At 34.5% G+C, this 22,500-nt stretch overlaps 2 protein-coding genes across 16 annotated transcripts in view; one reads left to right on the plus strand and one right to left on the minus strand.

Annotated features, from left to right (window-relative positions):
* LOC144966080 (uncharacterized) overlaps positions 1–4,989 on the plus strand; it is a 52,690-nt gene extending 47,701 nt beyond the window's left edge. For all 15 annotated transcript variants that reach the window (XM_078902136.1, XM_078902141.1, XM_078902130.1 and 12 more), the window contains one exon: positions 1–4,989. This exon is cut by the window's left edge and continues 24 nt beyond it. In XM_078902136.1, coding sequence (XP_078758262.1) covers positions 1–39 — 39 coding nt within the window. In that variant the 3' untranslated portion in view covers positions 40–4,989.
* A 2,185-nt stretch (positions 4,990–7,174) lies between these two features.
* The window catches only part of LOC144966082 (uncharacterized), a 15,933-nt gene continuing 607 nt past the window's right edge, over positions 7,175–22,500 (minus strand). The window contains exons 2-5 of the mRNA XM_078902142.1: positions 20,215–20,290; positions 19,107–19,215; positions 17,988–18,470; positions 7,175–12,446 (exon numbers count right to left, since the gene is read on the minus strand). Coding sequence (XP_078758268.1) covers positions 12,058–12,446; positions 17,988–18,470; positions 19,107–19,215; positions 20,215–20,250 — 1,017 coding nt within the window. The 5' untranslated portion in view covers positions 20,251–20,290 and the 3' untranslated portion in view covers positions 7,175–12,057. The remainder of the gene's footprint in view (positions 12,447–17,987; positions 18,471–19,106; positions 19,216–20,214; positions 20,291–22,500) is intronic.

Raw genomic sequence — 22,500 nt, forward strand, 5'->3', positions numbered from 1 at the left:
TCCAACATTTTAACCCTGAACATCTTGGAGTTTGAGTAAAAAATACAACCTACCTTTTGTACCGTGTAATGGTAGTCAAATAAATAACTTGGATGTGTTCACCGTGTTATGGTAGTCAAGTAAATAACTTGGATGTGTTCACCGTGTAATGGTAGTCAAATAAATAACTTGGATGTGTTCAACACAAATAGCCACAGGAAAGAAAGACCTTTGGGATTTCACGCGGGGAAAACTCGAGTAATTCAATCTTTGGATAATCTTGTCTCACTATAGAAAATGTCACGAATTCTATAGTGGAAACTCTATACAAGATATTGTGGAATATGTCATTTCTTATTTCCATTCATACTTTTCTATTCATCCTTTTTTTTTTCTCTCTATTTTCTTCTTATCTCTGCACAATAATTGTAAATGTCACTTTTCTTTTCATTGGATTGGTATCACTCAAAATAACAAAAAATACATTTCCATAGCAATCAAACCTATTGATCCCGTGTGCATAAATATATTTATAGTCAACAATTCCGTTCTTGCCCCAGAATCAGATGACCCCCATGTGCATAAATTTATTTATAGTCAACAATTCCGTTCTTGCCACAGAATCAGATGACCCCATGTGCATAAATATATTTATAGTCAACAATTCCGTTCTTGCCACAGAATCAGAATCACCTATTCTGACACTCCACAACAATTCCCTTTCTACTTCCCTTTATTTCTTCTACACATCTTGCAAAATATCTGCCATATGCATTATTTTCAAATCTGTCATTTACAGTATTTTCTAATTACTTTGTTCAAAAGTAAAATCATCACCATTGTAGCTTGCGGATCCCAAAACTGCTTTTTAAAAATATTTTCATTTTCGTGTTATTTTCGATAAGACATATGCATGGATGTATGTCTGCCTCTCTAGGACTGGAGGCACACCTCAAACAATTGATGAGGAAGAAAAGAAGATAAAAAGCAGTTTTTAAAAACATCTTAAAAGGAGGAGAGGAGCGTATAATTTCAGTATTTAACAATTTCGAAGGAATGCATCTGACATTTGTTGTAGTGCAGTCAATGTTGTGGAAGACATTGATATTAAATACTTGAAATACTCAAACAAAGGACGAGGAATTATTTCAATGCTAGCGTCCACTTCTCTGCCACAGGAACTGTAAAAAAAACATTTTTGAAAGCTTGGCCTGAAAACTCATCTTTAACTCTTTCAGCGCTGAAGCTATTTTTGCATTTCCGTCACAAAATGGCTGACACTCGATTGAGGCAGCGTGAGAATGACAAGCTAAGACAAAGTGACATTCAAATTCGGCGCAAAATCTCAATTAAAATACCCCCCTAGGGCCAATTGAATGTTCTGCTGAAAGAAATGATACCATTGGTTCAATTTATAGTACTTTTGTAGAAAGTAGGACTGGATTACATTATTGATTTTGCCTTTCAAGACCGGCTGCACTGTGCGGCCATTGGCCAGTAGAACAGATTCTGCTCTGGCCGCACAGCACTGCCAATGGTGCTGAAAGAGTTAAGATATCATTGGATTCAAATGTCTCTCCTCATCTTGACAAAATCTCTCAAACCTGGGTTTCCTTGAAGACTTCCTGAAGTCCCAGTATTGAGAGTTTTTGCCAAGATGAGAGCCATTTTAATCCATTGATTTGAAGGTCAGTTTAACTGATCGGTGTTTGAAGGATGATTTTTCTGGCTAAATAAATAATTAATTAAAATATGTATTTTGAGAGTATGTCATGCGATTGATTCCCTAGTGATAAATGTAAATTGGCTTCTTGTGCTGACAAACAGTTAGAGTGGAAATTTAGTGATTCATATTTCTTCAGGGGGGTGAAGTGGCCGAGTGGTTAACGCATTTCACTGTGACCCGGAAGGTCCTGGGTTCAAGCCCTGTTTCAGAAGCTTTCAATTTTTTCCCTTGGGCAAGATAATTAACCCCCAATTTGCTCACTTTGACAACACGGGTGATTGCTGTTGATATCAGACATCTTGTTTGATGAATTATCTACTGTATATTCCTTTGTAGAATGCCTAGGCGATATCTTAGATGTCGTAGCGGAGGGACAGAATTATTAATATTTCTACATTTTTTATTGCAATCATGTCACAAATAAAGACGGTATTGAGTGGTCTGACTTATATATTTTTCATCAATAGAATTCGACCTCTTGTGATAGGTGATTAACAACTTGTCCATCTGGCGTCTCCATTTTGAATTTCAGCGAGAAATCAAATATTGCTCCCTTTGACTAAAAATGTTGAACATTGAACACACAAAATTACATTATGCCTACACATGTTCATACACAAAACGAGTGTTTCTTTCTAATATGTATTACAAAATGTGTGTGTGTGTGATAGAGCGAGAGATAGATAGTGAGAGAGAGAGAGAGAGAGAGAGAGAGAGAGAGAGAGAGAGAGAGAGAGAGAGAGAGAGAGAGGTTAACAAATGTGTTTCATTTTCTCATAAAAAGCGCTTAGATTCTAAACGGATAGCGCTATATAAGCAAACTGTTATATTGATATTGTTGTTGTGATATGTACGAGATTGATGTTTTAAATTTGAAAGGCTGTGTATGTGAAACAGTGCCAGATAAAGCATAAAGAAAAATACAAGAATAAAAACATTCCAAACATCACAAAAACATCCAGAAATATAGTGCCACACAAAGTACACAAGTGGATCTTCATTCAGAAAAGTGAGTGCTATTCACAAAGCAGAGAGGATAATACGAAGAAAAATTGTCGAAAAGAAAAAAAAAATCTAAACAACTTTCATTTAAGAAACTATGTTGTAAAATGATGATGTTATTAAACAATATATGTTTATATTTCATTCCTTACAATTTATATTTGTCTAATTAAAGTTGGAATTTTATACAGCTATGGGCCAATTAGATTCCCGCTATATTTTTAAAATGTAAATACAGTTCACAATAATTATCAACAGATGTTTATCTTACACCAGTGCATGCTCCCTAATTTGTCAGATTTGAGATATGAAAAATGTATTGATCACTTTTAAAATACGTAATTCCACCATAATAAACTAATTTGAGAGGCATAGGGTAGTATGGAGATATTTGAGATGCTGATGACTGCCTCGAGACTTTTTAGAGGCAGGAGACACTTGAGAGATTGAGGATAACCTGGAGACATTTGAGGGGTGAAGGACAGCCTGGAGACATTTGAGAGGTGAAGGACAGCCTGGAGACATTTGAGAGGTGAAGGACAGCCTGGAGACATTTGAGAGGTGAAGGACAGCCTCGAGACATTTGAGAGGTGAAGGACAGCCTGGAGACATTTGAGAGGTGAAGGACAGCCTGGAGACATTTGAGAGGTGAAGGACAGCCTGGAGACATTTGAGAGGTGAAGGACAGCCTGGAGACACTTGAGAGGTGAAGGACAGCCTGGAGACATTTGAGAGGTGAAGGACAGCCTGGAGACATTTGAGGGGTGAAGGACAGCCTGGAGACATTTGAGAGGTGAAGGACAGCCTGGAGACATTTGAGAGGTGAAGGACAGCCTGGAGACATTTGAGAGGTGAAGGACAGCCTGGAGACACTTGAGAGGTGAAGGACAGCCTGGAGACATTTGAGAGGTGAAGGACAGCCTGGAGACATTTGAGAGGTGAAGGACAGCCTGGAGACATTTGAGAGGTGAAGGACAACCTGGAGACATTTGAGAGGTGAAGGACAGCCTGGAGACATTTGAGAGGTGAAGGACAGCCTGGTGACACTTGAGAGGTGAAGGACAGCCTGGAGACATTTGAGAGGTGAAGGACAGCCTGGAGATATTGGAGAGGTGAAGGACAGCCTGGAGACATTTGAGAGGTGAAGGACAGCCTGGAGACATTTGAGAGGTGAAGGACAGCCTGGAGACATTTGAGAGGTGAAGGACAGCCTGGAAACATTTGAGAGAGGTGAAGGACAGCCTGGAGATATTGGAGAGGCAGAGAATAGCGTGGAGACAATGGATAGGTGAACGACAGCCTGGAAACAATTGCTGAGGAACAGACAGTCTTGTGACAAATAAACACCAAATGTTTTGTTGGAATATAGAAAACGTGTACATGATGGAACTAACTGTGTGAACAGAGACCGTTTTTGCCCACCGCTATAAGATTGTGCCTCCCTCCAGAAAAGCACCGCTTCAATTAATTTGTCTTTTTATTATTATTTTATTTTTTTACACAAGAATTTTTGTTGTTTTTAAGCACCATGAACTCAGTGACATGTTTTTCTACGGGCTTCTTTCATATTGGAAATACTCAGAAGGTTTTACTATTTGAGATTGCATTTGTCACTATGTATTACTATTATATACACAACTAAACCTTGCCTTGTATTTATTTATTTACATTATTTTCCCCGCCATTAATGGACTCTATAACAATCATGTTCTAGTCATGTCTTGCCAATACAGTCACTAAATATAGAATTATGTTGATGATTGTGTATTTATAAACATGTATGTTCATTGCCTTTTAACTTTACTAATTATTTTGAATATTATTATATCTATTAAATAATCAGAATTTTATGGATAACTTCGTTTAGAATGGACACAATTCATTATGGTCAATGCTAAACGTGAATACCACAGATTACAGTCAATATAAATGGAAATTAATAATAATTGGCCATAAAAAAAAACCCACGTGCAATGTTTTTATTTTGGTATTTTTTTCTTTGAAAATGTATCTTTTCATTTAATACTCAAAATTCATTTACAATATATATTTATGGTGGTGATATATAGTTATAGCCCTCTTTTTATTTTCATTAAAATTTAATAAACCTATATAATATATCACAATTCATCTTTTCTAAATCTGAAAATTGTTATGTTAAATACTTGATCAAGTTGATTATTGATGTCTGTTTAATCGGTTTATTATCTAATTCTATTGATTCATTTTTAGCTTATTTATTCTACAGGATTCCCATCTCAATAAACCTTGTCACTCCCATCGACTTGACTTGTCTTAATGGTTTGTCCGAATCTCATCACATTAGCCCATGTTTGTTTGTTTGTTTTTGTATTCTTTTAAAAGTCTTTACGGCGCTTGTGACACTTTTGGGTCATTTCAGTACCAGTCAAACAGAGGAAAATGAGATATTAAAAAAAAATCTAGATTTACAATTAAAGCACCCGAAAAAAAGTACAAAGGGGACTGGATTGGATAGGGAACAGATGTAGATTGCAAGAGCAATCCATCAATCAATGTGTTTTGTTTGAGATCATCTTAAATTCCTATCCAGACCCAAGTACAGGATCCCACCAAGAGGAATACAATCGAATGCTTACAAAGCCTGATATTCAAAACAAACAAAAAATATTACAGTACATAACAGATTAATAACAAGGAAAAAAATATATCCTCCCAACACTAATATGTACTACACATTTGACTGTTTCCCTCTCAACCATGGACTCTGGCCAAGGTCAGGACAAACCAGGTAGTCTCATTCCAAGACAAAAGACAAAAATCAAATCGGAAAACAGATACAATGGGGGATAGAAGACCTAGCAAGTGACCTCCTGCCCACCATGGGAGGTCAGAAGACCCACCCAGTGATTGACCCAGAATTAACATTATTCACAACACTGTCAGTTGACAATCAACATTACAGAGATTTCTTCAGTTTGGAGAGTTTAAGTTTTTGTTTTTAAGGGTTTTACGGCGCTTGCAACACATTTAGGTTATATCAGCGCCAGTAAAAAGGAAGAAAATGGTATAGTAAAAAGTTCTAGAATTACAATTAAAGCACCCAAGAAAAAGTAAGACAAAGGGGAACTGAGAACAAATAGGGTTCAGATGTAGATTCCAAGAGCATACCACCAATGTACTTAGTTTGAAATCACCTACAAGTCTCATCCAGACACAAGCACAAAATCCAACAAAGAGGAACACACTCAAATGCTTACATTATACATTCAAAATAAAAATAATAATACATAACAGAGAGATGATTTACAAGGAAAAAAATATCATCTCCCAAAACAATAACTATGCATTTGACTTTCCCTCCCAGCTAGGATCCCGCCAGTGCCAGGACAAAACCAAGTAATCTCATTCCAAGACAAAGACAGAAAGCATGTTGGAAAACAGATATAACGGGATAGAAGACAGTGTGTACCTCCCTGCCCACTATGGGAGGTCAGGATCCCCACCCAGTGTTTGGAGAGTGAATATTGAACTGATAACTAACCTAGATAAACGTTTAAGAACTTTGGTGCAAGATTGGTTGGAACGACTTCACAATAGAACTGGTGAATGTAAAACGTATATAGTAGTATGCCCTGTGAGGCTTTGTGATTTTGTGGTCTTGTGGTATGGCAATCGCCTTCAGTCCAGTAGGTCCTGTGTTCAAGTCTCACTCTTGGTGACGCGTAGTTGAGTCCTTGATTCACATAACCTCCCAACTCAGGTGTAAAATGAGTACCTAACTGTTAACAGCGTTGTCTGTTGAAAAAAAATTATATCACTTTACAGGCGTCATGTTTTGTCACATGTTAAGTGTTGCTGTTGATTGGGGACCCCTTGTAAAGTACTTTGAGCACCTTTAATGAATATTGCTGGCTGTACCAGTCATTGCCTTCATGTAGGATTACATCATTCAACGAGTGGAAAATAAAAGATGTACCTACCATATGAATGACAGACGAATAGAAAAAGTAATCTACAAAAATAAATGTAACCGCTTCAAGACAGACCAAAACACTCAACACGGAACATCTCGGTCTGAAAACCCTTCATCAGTCAACGACAAAATCATTTTATTTTGTTATTGGTCGAAGAAGGCTTTTGAGCATGGAACAATCAATGTTTAGAATTTTGTTCTGTTTGTAAGAAGTTACATTCATTTTTCTTCATTACTTTTTTAGAGTCTACAGCTTTTAGTAGCTAAGTATTCCTTAGAGAGCTTTTCGAACAAAAATAAGAAATGAGGTAAAAGCTGCCATGCTCAACGAGCTTGCAGGTGAAAGGCATCGAGTCAAGCCAGCAAATATGCTCACTTTGAAGATGTAAAAGAAAATATATAAATCTTCCACAATCTTGGTAATCATCCATAGCTAATCAGATTGGTAAGTGAACTCGTGTTTGCAACAAAAGGTGATAAATATTTTTAATGATGTCAACTAACCAAAAATATTGTTTGCATTAAAAAAATCTTTATTCAGTTTTTCTCAACAAATTTTGGTTGGAATAAAAATCAAAGCCAATTATTATGTCATTTCTTCAGAGGTCAGAGGTCCATATGATTTGCTTCCTTTTTGTGTCATTTAAAAACCAGTAGATAGAATATAACGGGATGGTAATTCAATTTAGGCATTGCTCGAACACTGACACGTACATATCTGTGAAACGCTAGACGAAAGGAGATTAGTCTCAAACCAAATAAAAAACAAGTTTATATCGATTCAAGATTATTGTTCTTATTTTTAAGGTTTTACGGCACTTGCGACACATTTAGGTTACATCAGCGCCAGTAAAAAGAAAGAAAATTGAAGAGTAAAATCATTCTAGATATACAATTAAAAGGACTCAAGGAAAAAAGTAAGACAAAGGGGAATGGTTCAAATAGGGAACGGATGTAGATTCCTAGAACACACCATCAGTGTACTTAGTTTAAGATCACCTAAAAGAATCACCCAGACACCAGCACAGGTCCCCACTAAGAGGAATACACTCAAATGCTTATAAAGCATATTACAATTTAAAAAAAAAATAACAGTCCATAACAGAGAGGTGATTTACAAGGAAAAAAATATAATCTCCCAAAACTATAACTATACATTTGGTTGTTTCCCTTCCAGCCAAGTTCTCCGGCCAGGGTCAGGACAAAACCAAGTAATCTCGTACCAAGACAAAGCCAGAGAGCATGTTGGAAAACAGATACACGGGGATAGAAGACACAGTAAGTGCCTCCTCTTTCTCAGTGTTACGTTCCACACAGACAATGCCACAGAATCTCTGTCAAAAATGTTACAAGATGCCCGCTGTAGAATAAAATCAAACAAATTATAACAGAAAATTTGTTTAAAAGAAAAGAATATCCCATCTGAAAAAAAAAAATAAAGGGCCTCTGTCTCAGTGTCTTCCTCTCAGCAGAGATTCAAAATGGTTTCATTCAAGAAGAAGGACCAAATTGTAAATGAAGAAAGACAGAAGACATAGGAGGACATTAGCGACAGCAAATGACACTGGTCTTCAAGGGAACTCATGAACCCCCAAACTATCTGATAAGAATATATAATATAATCTATTACAACTATTAAAGATACATATACAGTAATATAATGAATGTCAAAAGAGTATATTCCAATGGAATGGCTAATTTGGTTTTGATTTCGGCATTTTGATTTGTAAAAACACACATGGCAGAATATGCCATGAAAATCTATGAAAAAGGAGGATGGTGGTACAGGCTCAAGACTACAGATTTGAAGTGTAGCTGAAATCAAAGTTAGTGTTTAGACAAAGTAGATTACGTAGCTCAAACAAAGAACAGGAATAGATTCAAGATCTTTAATCAATGCATTTTGTCTCAATTGAAACATATAGGCGTATAATGTCTCAAATAAACATAAGCAAAATCACCACAATATATTGGGTAAACAAAACAAACAAAAAAGGTCTGTAAACTTTTCACCTCCTTGAATTATGTATATACATATGTGTAAATATAGTTTCATGTTAACAATTATGTTCACCTATATCAGTCAAAAGAATATTAAAATAAAAACAAAAGAGAACAAAATACTCAACAGATAACTTTTTAGACACAAACCCCTCTCGCCCCCCCCCCCCCCCTTCTTCAGTGAATAACAAAACAATTTGTGATTGTCTTTCAAGGGTTTCAGGGCGCTTGCAACACATTTGGATCATTTAAGCACCAGTAAAAAGGAAGAAAATGGGGTAGGCTAGTCAAAAAACAAAAAATGATAGATTTAAAATTGAGAGCACACAAGAAAAAGTAAGACAAAGGGGAAGGGTTCAAATAGGGAACAGATGAAGATTCCAAGAGCACACCATCAGTGTACTTTGTGATCACCTTAAAAAGCCCATACGATGATGAGTCAAAAAGTAATGGGACTCTGCTCATTACTTTATAACAAATTGAATCAATACCATGCATTATACATCAGATTAAAGCTTGGCATTAGACGAGTAGAATTCTACTTTTCAACATAGTCTCCACCTCTCTCGATAGCCAATGTCCACATTTTTGTGAAGCCATGTATTCCGTCCTCGTAAAACTGAATTGACTGAACTTTCAGACAATTTTTCACTGCTGTCCATCGATTACCTCCCTTTTCCTATAACTTGGGCGTGGAAGTGGAAGGACATTTTCACGAAGAAACAGCACAAACTCAACAAAGTCTTGCTTTCATTCGCTTCAATGTCTATTTGTACCTGCTATCTCATCAAGAGAATGTCTTCTATCAGATTTGATCAATGCTTCTGTCTTTATTTGATTCACTGAGTTGACACTGCTTGGACAGTGGTCATCACAAGACTTGTCAGATAAAGACATGGTTGAGGAGGTTTCAGTTTAAGTGTTGGATTGCATCTCAATTTCTTCTAAATGACGAGATACACATTCAACCCACATAAAAAACACTTCCTCTACAAAATGCCTGAGGTTTATAAACTTTCCCAATGCATTTAAAAATATTACTTGAAGTTTCTTCTTCGAAAACAGGAAATTCAATGACAGCTTCCTGTCGCTGACGGACATTCATGGGGCAGCCACTGTGAACTGTCATAAATTTGTCAGAATTTGATAGAATTAAAATTTTCAACTTTTGGTTTTAAAAGTACATGTGTAAGTTGAATTGAGCCAAATATGACGTCACATGAAAAAGAAATGAACTCAGTAGGACATTTGTCCCATGACTTTTTGACTCACACTTGTATTTAAGGGTAAAAATTGGGTTAGATTCTGGGTAGAAGTACTCATACTCATTAGTGTCATAAGGAAAAATAAAGTTTAAGGAAAGTTTGATTGTCCGAGAACCATATGTAATTTTGCGTAATTAATATCTTTTCAGATTTCGTTTTCACACCAATGCCTGCTCCCTAAATCTGTCATCTGCATTTTTTGCCAAATTGGGACCTTAAATTTGCCAAAAGAACCCCCAAAATTGGCCAAGAAATTTGCCAAAAAAGACCAAAATTTGCCAAAAAATTTGCCGAGGAGAACTAAGATTTTTTGACGAAACGATCCATGACTGAAGTTGGAAGTGTAAGTGACTCGATTTATTTGACTTGAGAAATGAAATGATTGTGAAAAGCGTTGTTACAAAGATTTTAAAGGATCATTATCCATAGAGAGTAGCTTCCCTTGGTTTAGGCCCAGGCAAAGCTGCAACATTTCTCAAGTTTCGCACTTTTTTTTCGTTATTTTGTTTTCACTTCTTTTTTTTCCCAAAAATTTGCCACGATTTGCCAATTTTGCCAAAATTTGCGGATTGCCTTGATATTTGCGGCCACAAAAAAATGCAGATGACAGCTAAATTGTAACACAGAACAGCCATTTGTTTGTGGCAAATGGATCATGAACGAAAACACAATATCACTAGCAGACAAAACCAAAATACAATTTACAAGAGTATTCCATTATGTGTGATCATTTTAACAACAATATCAGGCATCATCAAAAAATTGCAATTAAGACAATAACACTGGATAAATAACAGTATATCAATTGAAATAACAATTTGGTATATAAATATTGTAATGAATTTGTTTATAAAAATCCATTGATTTAGGTGTAAAACAATTTAAAGGCACATTATAAAATCTTGTATAAAAAGTTTCAAAAAGAATAAAAGAAAAGTGTGTAAGCCAACTTTTCATCATAAAGCATCGTATCGTTTACGAGGTTTCAGGCTTTAAAAACTATTAAATACTTTTGGTAACTTTAATTAACATATTTTCCCTAGTGAAGTTTACATTTGCACAAACTGTTTCAATGTGTTACATAACATACAAATAATCATTCATATAAAATCATTCGATAATATCAAAGCTATATATAGAACATTCATTGTGAATTGACAATTGTCAGTACACATCGCTATTTCAATTATTTTATTGTGTCATCATTTATACACACACATATTTTGGAAGGTTTCCCTTGGCCTTGAACTTGAATAGTCATTGGACTCGTATGCCTTGGCAGCTCTCTATATTACCGACGTTATTTTGTTGTCCAAATAATGAAATTTGAATTTAGCCGTTTGGTCCACTCTATCACTGACGTTATTTTGTTGTCCAAATAATGAAATTTGAATCTAGCTGTTTGGTCCACTCCAAATGTCGACATTATTGTGTCTATAATTTTCCTTTAGGGCTCCGTAGTCTTGTGCTTTGACTCTTCCCTTGGGAATCGTAGGTCCCTTGGGCGTAGCAAATTTGAAGCCTTGGGAACGGATCTTTACTCACATTTTCCCCCCATTCAGGTATAAAATGAATACCTGGAAGGCAACAGAGTTGTCTTTGTCAGAATAAGAAAAGAAATAACACCTGACAGGTGTAATGCCTCGACCTACATTTTAAGGTTGCTGTTGGCTTGGGACCCCTTAGAAAGTAATTTGTGCATATTTAGTGGATATTACCCCATATGAAAGCTCAAGTTTGTTTTGATTTATTTCTTTTCTTCCAGTTTTCCCTTCTATTAAAAAAGCCCTTTTTTTCATTCATTTTTCTCCAGAGTGGTTAAATGGAGATGATTGTCAAGTATTTGATATTTGATATTTTGATTCATTATAATCAGCAAATTGTGATATAATCTTATAGCTGATGAAAGAAGAAAATAAACAAACCATCTCCCAGCATCAATATAAAATATCAACTTAAGTCACTTTCGTTTCCTTTTTAATGATGAAAATATTCCACGAATGGTATTAGATAACACACTAACCTTTACCAAATTTTCCATTTAAATCAATATTGCAGTGACACGAATGGTATTAGATTACACACTCACATTTACCAACAACCTGAGCACAAAATGGAAGATGAGTCTTTTAAGCAATTTTGTAACCGATGAAATTAGAAAATCCGCTGCCGACCTCGACGCTTGAATTAATGATCATCTTGACACAGACAGTGTCACCCGGTTGTAGCTTTAATACTACGGATGTCCCAGTCTGGAGGTCCTTGTCGCCAGGTGTCCCAAAAAGAGCCACTTCGTCATTGTTATGCATGATGGCAGCCTCAAAATCCCCTCTTGAGTTGGTATTAATGGACGTACTGAAAAAATACCAACCCAAAAACTTTGTCTTGAACATACTGTATGAAGAGTCATAACAACTGTTGAAATCAAACACAACATTTTGAAAGTGTACGATATCTCCATCTGTGTATTTACGTGTATTCTTGACTTTTGCTGAAAAGGCCACAAACTTCTCTGTCCCTAAAAAAAAAAATTAAAATGAAAAAAAGTGAGAAATTAGGGTACAGGCACTGGTGTAAGATAATAATATGAAAAGGTGCTCATATGCCACCATTTCATATACACCTTTTTAGATTTCTATCGAAAAGAGTGAAAAAGTCATGAATGAAATGAAAACGAGATGAAATTTACATTAATAAATTCAGAATGCTTTTAGTGAGGTTTTATTAATTATTACCATTGATTATCCAAGTAAAGCCGATTTGAAAACTTCTAAAGTTTTTCAAATATGCTCAGTATGAGAAATTCTGTTTGAAAATCAATAACAATAATATCAATACTAATACTAATAATACGATAATGATAATAATAATAATAATAATAATAATAATAATAATAATAATAATAATGATATTAATAATGATAATGATATATAATAATAATAATAATAATAATAATAATAATAATAATAATAATAATAATAATAATAATAATAATAATAATAATAATAATAATAATAATAATAATAATAATAATGATGATAATAATGATAATGATAATAATAATAATAATAATAATAATAATAATAATAATAATAATAATAATAATAATAATAATAATAATAATAATAATAATAAGTATGAAAATACAGTATAGCTCAGTAGTTTGGTATTTGCTTCGTAACCAAAAAGTACCCGATTGAGTTCCTGTTGTCTTGCTCTGTGTCATAAGTCGGCTAAGTCACATTAACCTTGCTCAAGGGTAGGGGGGGGGGGGGGGGGTTATTATGTAAAGATAGTTTCGCCCCTAAATTTTGTATAATAAATATTGTATAATTTAAAGACAAATTAAAAAAAAAAGAATTGACCCATCTCGGCAATTTTCATCCAAAAATACATTGAATGTGCAAACTGCCTACCTTACAATACACCGGGTATTGAAATTCATGAAAATCTCACTATGGAAAAATATTATATTTACTGAGTCAAAGCAAATGGACCATTTCATCTACTCTTTCAGCGCTGAGGCTACATTGGCATTTCCGTCACAAAATGGCTGACACCTGATTGAGGCAGCGTGAGAATGACAAACTAAGACAAAGCGACATTCGAATTCGGCGCAAAATCTCAATTAAAATACCCCCCCTAGGGCCAATTGAATGTTCTGATAAAAGAAATGATACCTTTGATTCAATTTATAGTACTTTTGTAGAAAGTAGGATTGGATTACATTATTGATTTTGCCTTTCAAGACTGGCCGCACTGTGAGGCCATTGGCCAGTAGAACAGATTCTGCTCTGGCCGCACAGTGCGGCCAATGGTGCTGAAAGACTTAAACAATATGCAAAATGTTCTTGATTTAGTGCAATTTCAAATAAAATGAATGAATCAACATCGAAAGTGCAAAATAGAAGGACTAAAAACAAATGAATCCATGAGCAGTTGCGGCGTGTGGGGAGGCATGTGTGTAGGTAGCAAGACAGATATTGTAAGAGTGTTAGTTTTTAAAAAAAGGGGCGGAAAATCCAAACTTGTACAGCATGAAATGGAAAATTGGTTCCATATGACCTACTTTGGGAATACACGTAACATTATGAAATTTAGTAGGCTATGCATGGGGAAACTAAGAAAATGATTTAAAACAAAGAATTTCACTATTTATCAGTAATCATACAGTAATCAATCTCAGTAATCACGCCTGTAATCAATCTCAGTAATCATACTGTAATCAATCTCAGTAATCATACTGTAATCAATCTCAGTAATCATACTGTAATCAATATCAGTAATCATACTGTAATCAATCTCAGTAATCATACTGTAATCAATCTCAGTAATCACACTGTAATCAATCTCAGTAATCGTACTGTAATCAATCTCAGTAATCACACTGTAATCAATCTCAGTAATCATACTGTAATCAATCTCAGTAATCATACTGTAATCAATCTCAGTAATCACACTGTAATCAATCTCAGTAATCGTACTGTAATCAATCTCAGTAATCACACTGTAATCAATCTCAGTAATCATACTGTATTCAATCTCAGTAATCATACTGTAATCAATCTCAGTAATCATACTGTAATTAATCTCAGTAATCATACTGTAATCAATCTCAGTACTCATACTGTAATCAATCTCAGTAATCATACTGTAATCAATCTCAGTAATCATATTGTAATCAATCTCAGTAATCATAGTGTAATCAATCTCAGTAATCATACAGTAATCAATCTCAGTAATCATACTGTAATCAATCTCAGTAATCATACTGTAATTAATATCAGTAATCATACTGTAATCAATCTCAGTAATCATACTGTAATCAATCTCAGTAATCCTACTGTAATCAATCTCAGTAATCACACTGTAATCAATCTCAGTAATCGTACTGTAATCAATCTCAGTAATCACACTGTAATCAATCTCAGTAATCATACTGTAATCAATCTCAGTAAACATACTGTAATCAATCTCAGTAATCATACTGTAATCAATCTCAGTAATCATACTGTAATCAATCTCAGTAATCATACTGTAATCAATCTCAGTAATCATACTGTAATCAATCTCAGTAATCACACTGTAATCAATCTCAGTATTCATACTGTAATCAACCTCAGTAATCATACTGTAATCAATCTCAGTAATCATACTGTAATCAATCTCAGTAATCAATCTCAGTAATCATACTGTAATAAATCTCAGACATCATACTGTAATCAATCTCAGTAATCATACTGTAATCAATCTCAGTAATCATACTGTAATCAATCTCAGTAATCACATTGTAATCAATCTCAGTAATCATACTGTAATCAATCTCAGTAATCATACTGTAATCAATCTCAGTAATCATACTGTAATCAATCTCAGTAATCACACTGTAATCAATCTCAGTAATCACACTGTAATCAATCTCAGTAATCACACTGTAATCAATCTCAGTAATCATACTGTAATCAATCTCAGTAATCATACTGTAATCAATATCAGTAATCATACTGTAATCAATCTCAGTATTCATACTGTAATCAATCTCAGTAATCATACTGTAATCAATCTCAGTAATCCTACTGTAATCAATCTCAGTAATCATACTGTAATCAATCTCAGTAATCATACTGTAATCAATCTCAGTAATCCTACTGTAATCAATCTCAGTAATCACACTGTAATCAATCTCAGTAATCATACTGTAATCAATCTCAGTAACCATACTGTAATCAATCTCAGTAATCACACTGTAATCAATATCAGTAATCATACTGTAATCAATCTCAGTATTCATACTGTAATCAATCTCAGTAATCATACTGTAATCAATCTCAGTAATCATACTGTAATCAATCTCAGTAATCTTTTTGTTTGTTTTTGTTTGTTTGTTGCTTTAGGTCTCTTCCAACACAATTGAGGTTATATGAGAGACCGCTGAAACAAAAAAAACAAGCAATCTAACAAAAATAGTACAAATGTAAATCAAAATCATAACCTAAAGATATCATAAGCTAAATTATAAATTACCAAGAACAAACAGGCAGAAGATTTACAGAAAAAAAAGTATCCCCTGTCAAAAATACAATCACAAACCAAAGAAGCAGGACATGCGAGTAAAGAGAAGAAGAAACGACATCACTATCGGATCGTACATCCATGCGAACATCATAGGTATATGATTCAAGGGTGATGCTCATACTGTAATCAATCTCAGTAATCACACTGTAATCAATCTCAGTAATCACACTGTAATCAATCTCAGTAATCACACTGTAATCAATCTCAGTAATCCACTGTAATCAATCTCAGTAATCATACTGTAATCAATCTCAGTAATCATACTGTAATCAATCTCAGTAATCACACTGTAATCAATCTCAGTAATCATACTGTAATCAATCTCAGTAATCACTGTAATCAATCTCAGTAATCATACTGTAATCATCTCAGTAATCATACTGTAATCAATCTCAGTATTCATACTGTAATCAATCTCAGTAATCATACTGTAATCAATTCAGTAACCATACTGTAATCAATCTCAGTAATCACACTGTAATCAATATCAGTAATCATACTGTAATCAATCTCAGTAATCACACTGTAATCAATTCAGTAATCATACTGTAATCAATCTCAGTAATCACACTGTAATCAATTCAGTAATCATACTGTAATCAATCTCAGTATCATACTGTAATCAATCTCAGTAATCATACTGTAATCAATCTCAGTAATCATACTGTAATCAATCTCAGTAATCTACTGTAATCAATCTCAGTAATCAACTGTAATCAATCTCAGTAATCATACTGTAATCAATCTCAGTAATCATACTGTAATCAATCTCAGTAATCACACTGTAATCAATCTCAGTAATCATACTGTAATCAATCTCAGTAATCAACTGTAATCAATCTCAGTAATCATACTGTAATCAATCTCAGTATTCATACTGTAATCAATCTCAGTAATCATACTGTAATCAATCTCAGTAATCACACTGTAATCAATCTCAGTAATCATACTGTAATCAATCTCAGTAATCATACTGTAATCAATCTCAGTAATCACACTGTAATCAATCTCTGTAATCATACTGTAATCAATCTCAGTAATCATACTGTAATCAATCTCAGTAATCCTACGTAATCAATCTCAGTAATCACACTGTAATCAATCTCAGTAATCAATGTAATCAATCTCAGTAATCATACTGTAATCAATCTCAGTAATCACACTGTAATCAATCTCAGTAATCATACTGTAATCAATCTCAGTAATCACACTGTAATCAATCTCAGTAATCATACTGTAATCAATCTCAGTAATCACACTGTAATCAATCTCAGTAATCATACTGTAATCAATCTCAGTAATCCTACTGTAATCAATCTCAGTAATCATACTGTAATCAATCTCAGTATTCCTACTGTAATCAATATCAGTAATCATACAGTAATCAATCTCAGTAATCATACAGTAATCAATCTCAGTATTCATACTGTAATCAATCTCAGTAATCATACAGTAATCAATCTCAGTAATCATACAGTAATCAATCTCAGTATTCATACTGTAATCAATCTCAGTAATCATACTGTAATCAATCTCAGTAATCACACTATAATCAATCTCAGTAATCATACAGTAATCAATCTCAGTAATCATACTGTAATCAATCTCAGTAATCACACTACTATGTACCATTGTGACAAATCAAGGGAGATGGCACTGGTGTAAAGATCTATAAAATCGTGTATGAAACAACTAGAAAGAAAAATACAAGAATAAAAAACATCCAAAAGAAATCAGCCTCCTTCTACTCGGAATGGAACTGCAGACCTCTTGGTTAAGATCGAACTTCATAATCTGGAGGTCTGAGATTTGATCCCTAGTTGAAACAGGCTGATTTTTTGGGGATCGTTTTTTTTTTTTTTTTCCTTGTATTTTTCTGTCTTTCTTTGTCTTTCACTGTTTCACACATACTTTTTCAGATCTTTATGTACCCTTGTTGATAATATCACATTATTGACTTTTGGTCTTAGCATTATAACGTTACCGTTATCTGTATCTTTCTCTTTGATCAATCCCTCCAGATTGGCGACGTCTTGGTGCATTTTGAGTAACTCAGTCGCAAATATCGATGCATCTAACTTGCTATCTACCAAGGTTTGAATCTGTTGAATTCTGGTTTGGAGCACCTCCAGGTCATTGGCCTTGTTTTCAATGCGAGCCACTCTGTTACTAATCGTATCTTGAGTTGCTCTCATCTGGCTAAACGTTTCTACTTGGGCTGAAATCTCAGACCTCAAGCTAGAAATGCTTTGTGTCATTTCCTTGTTTCCTTGATCTCTCTCCAATCTGGCCAGTTTTTGTTCCAATTCATTAAGTTTGCCGTTCATACTCTGTACCCTTTCTTGGATCTGACCGAGTTCTGGACTTCCTGTAGAAGTCCAACATCCTTTGACGAGTGTCTGCTCCGCTTTGGGGTTTCCTTCTTTTGGTTCTTCTCTCTTACTTTCTGATGGCCTGGCACAATTGGCTGTTCAAAAAAGATATTGAAAGAATCATTGGTAGAAAGTCATCGACATTGTATTAAAGCCTTTAGAAATCAGAGAACCAACATCTCTCAAAATGTGCAAAATCTGAAAACTCATATCATCTTTTTCGGTCACGTTTCAATGAGCTTTTATTCCAATAATTTTATATTTGTATGGTGATTAAGTAGCTGGGTCTTTTGATAAGGTGGAATGTACCTACCAAATTCTACCCTGTATAATGTGACAGAAACCAAGCAGGTTAAACTCCAGCTCTATGAGCCTTCTGTCTCAAGGGGATTAGATTTTTTTTTTTTTAATTATACACAAAACACCTCATTTGTGAAAATATCACTGCTTTAATCAGTGGCAACTCTCAAAGTTTGAATAACATAAATATATCTCACATATCATTTACAGCTTATAGGAGACTGCATTTCATTGGAGACAGAAAATCTTCAACCGAGTAAATGCCTAAAATAACCAGGCTATAATTTAGAAAACAAAACAAAAAAACCCTTAAAAATCATAAAAATATTTGACAACCAGCCACGGCAAACAAAACTCTGAAGAAATATTCAAACCATAAAATAAGGCATACAGGCGTGATACTGAAATAACACAGAGTAATATATACATACCATATTTATTTGAAACAGCATTAAATTTGAAGAACAGGTCCCCAATTTTACCAAGCACTTGTTCTTTGTCCTTAGAAGCACACGGCATCCTTGACACAGCTCCAGAAACCTGTTGAAAAACAATTCCATCATTTGACTTTAGAAAAAAATATTTTAAATTATTTGAAAGTTTCTTGAAGGCTCTCGGTTCATCCAACCTGACTTGAGCAACCCTCATCTTGGCAAAAATTCTCAAACCTGGGACGTTGTGAAGTTTTTACCAGGGTCATCTATATCTATCTGTCATCTGCATTTTTTGCCAAATTTGGACCTAAAATTTGCCAAGACATTTGCCAAAAAGACCAAAATTTGCAGAGGAGAACTAAGCGTTTCAGTAAAAATTAACACGCGATACAGAAAAAAATATTACATAAAAGACAATTTATTACATTTAAGGAGGCTACATTTATTAATTTACACAATGTAAAGCGATTTATGCACCCAAACTTTCAGACTGGTTTGGGCCCAGGCAAAGCTGAAACATTTCTCAAGTTTCGCACTTTTTTCTTCGTTATTTTGTTTTCGCCTCTTTTTTTTTTCCCCAAAATTTGCCACGCGTTTTGCCAATTTTCCCAAAATTTGCCACGATTTGCCAATTTTGGGAAATTTGCCAAAATTTGCGGATCGCCCTGATATTCGCGGCCGCAAAAAATGTAGATGACAGATCTATCGATATTTGAAAAACCACCTTTCTGGCCAAATTTTTAAGTATGTGTTTATCTAGACTAGGGCAGTGAACTGGTTAAAGAACAATGGCTGAAGTAGTCATTAAAGGACAGTGGTCACTCAGAGCAGGTTGGTCTTTTATAATCATATCATATGTGGGTCTTTATTCATGATGTGATTGATGCCTTATCCTCCTGGCGCTTCGGAATTATTTTTTCTTGTATTTTTCTTTTTCAAACACATCTTATCAGGTTGAGAGGTGAAACTGTTTTGCTTCTTTTTGTTTATACAGGCTTTTCATGTCTGACAAAAAGGAAAACTGTATTAAAAATAAAAGTATATTTCAACCCCTATTCCCTTTATACATGACTCATTTACTTATTTCAACCATACCAACACCTACCTCTGTTATAGCGAACAAGAGATCATCGAGCTCCATGTTGCCTCAGGGTTCACACTGACTCAATGGCTGTTATTTCCTGTTTTGAAAGCAAAAATGACAAGTCTCAAGCAATACAAACTTCAGAGCCGTCAAGATTTGTTACTTCAAGCAAGGTTGACATCAGGTTTCAAAATGAAGTAGTAAAAATTAAAAAAAAAAAAAAAAGAGCTTTTATATAGAGCAATATCCACCTAATGTGCTCAAAGTGCTTTACAAGTGGCCCCTGGCCAACAGCAACATTTAACATGAAGGACGGGACATGACGCCTGTTAGGCCATATTACAATTTTTTTTTTCGGTCAGAGACAACGCTGTTAACGGCCTGGTACTCATTTTACACCTGAGGACGGTGAGAGAATGTGAGTAAAGAGCCTTCTCCTAGGACTCAACTATGCGCCGAGCGAGGCTCGAACCCAGGACCTTCCGATCCGAAAGTGAGTGTCATACCACAAGACCACATAGCCGCACGAGTAGTGTGTGGTGTGTTAAAATCATACATTAAAATGCGTTTAATCCATGTGTATAGGTACATTCAAGATGGGTTTGAATGTCTGTTGAAAATCGTGTTATCCACAAGCATTGCTCCACCTTTGACCTTTGACAGTTTTATAATGCATGCTGTTCTAGAGTTTTTTAAAAAGCCAACATAGTTCATCTTATTTAATCAATAGAACTGATTAGTCAGAGAATGTCTTGGTTCAACAATGTAGTGGAGTGTGGAATCAAGACCTGGAAGCCACTTATATCATCAAATTCAGGAACTCTGAGATCAAAACACTGTTGGTATCAGGTTAAGGTAAGATTTTTAAAATTATTATTATTATTATTATTATTAGTATTATTATCATTATTATTATTATTATTATTATTATTATTATTATTATTATTATTATTATTATTATTATTATTATTATTATTATTATTATTATTATTATTATCATTACTATTATTATTATTATTATTATTATTATTATTATTATTATTATTATTATTATTATTATTATTATTATTATTATCATTAATATCATTATCATCATCATCATCTTTTTTTTTTTTTTTTTTTATATATAATTAAAATGGTACGTTTAAAATTTGGTTACGTTTTTGGTTGCAAGAAAATATTTTTTGTCTTGGAACACTTTTGACCATCTGGCCATTGTCTCTGTGTAATCAAAGCAAGATGGCGGCAGGGACCTCGCTCCTTAATCAATGCCTCGAATTTTTTTTTCTCCATAAACAATTCCATTTATAATTGACCAAAATTTCTTCTGAAATTTACTTTAACATAATCGTGTGTTAAGTGAATAGGCACCAGAAAGCTGTTTGAAACGCAGGGGCTATTTTTACAGTCCCGTAAAGACGGGGCTGTCATTATCCCCAGACACCTCCGATCTCAAAAAGTGTCTAAAAGGAATAAATAATTAAAAATCAAACAAACAGAAATATTCAGAGCGCGACTAAATGGTCAGATAGAGGAGAAAAAAACAAAGAATAATCTTTTAAAAAGATAAAAACAATTTTAAGAAATTCATGCTCAGAAACGGATCAAAAGGCCAAACAAAAAGGAGAAATGAATAGACTCGCACACAAATTTTAAAAAAAAAAAGAAAAGAGGTGGGGGGAGGATGGATGGGACATTTATCGCTTGCAACGTTCTGTAAAAAGAAGACGGAAATTAAAAAAAAAAAACCAGGATTCGAACCCACAACGTCGAGCGGAGTTTCAAATATGTGTCTGGGGATAATGAAAATTCGTTATCCCCAGACAGATGTCTGAGGATAACGAATTTTCCTTATCCCCAGACAGGTGTCTGGGGATAATCACAGCGTAGCGTAAAGACGGTACTCGGCTCTAATTTTTCAGCTCCACATGATTCTGCACTGGATTGTGGTAGATGCTGATCCAACTGAGATCCAAGACCTCTCCAAAATTCCATACTCAGAAAAGGATTTATCAACTTTCAATGCAAGTCTTAAATCAGGAAGTTGACATTTTCTGAGGCAAGGAGCCTGGGCCAAGGTGCTTGATTTAGATAAGAGAAAAGAGAAATACCATGAACGGATTTGTAACATGTGTACAGAATCATTTTGGAACTGTAAAAATAGATCAAGGACCGTCTTTACAGGACTACCTTCCAGAGGATGTAATTAAAGCGAGGACAGTGAATGAGTTCAAAGACAAGTTAGACAAACACTGGCATTACAAGCGTTACCAGCTCCGCCCCAACCATGCAGGTGCGCGTAGATAT

Source organism: Berghia stephanieae, chromosome 2 (genome assembly GCF_034508935.2).
Source record: "Berghia stephanieae isolate SIO BIC M18660-M18661 chromosome 2, UCSD_Bste_1.3, whole genome shotgun sequence".
In the NCBI taxonomy this organism is placed as follows: Eukaryota; Metazoa; Mollusca; class Gastropoda; order Nudibranchia; family Aeolidiidae; genus Berghia; species Berghia stephanieae.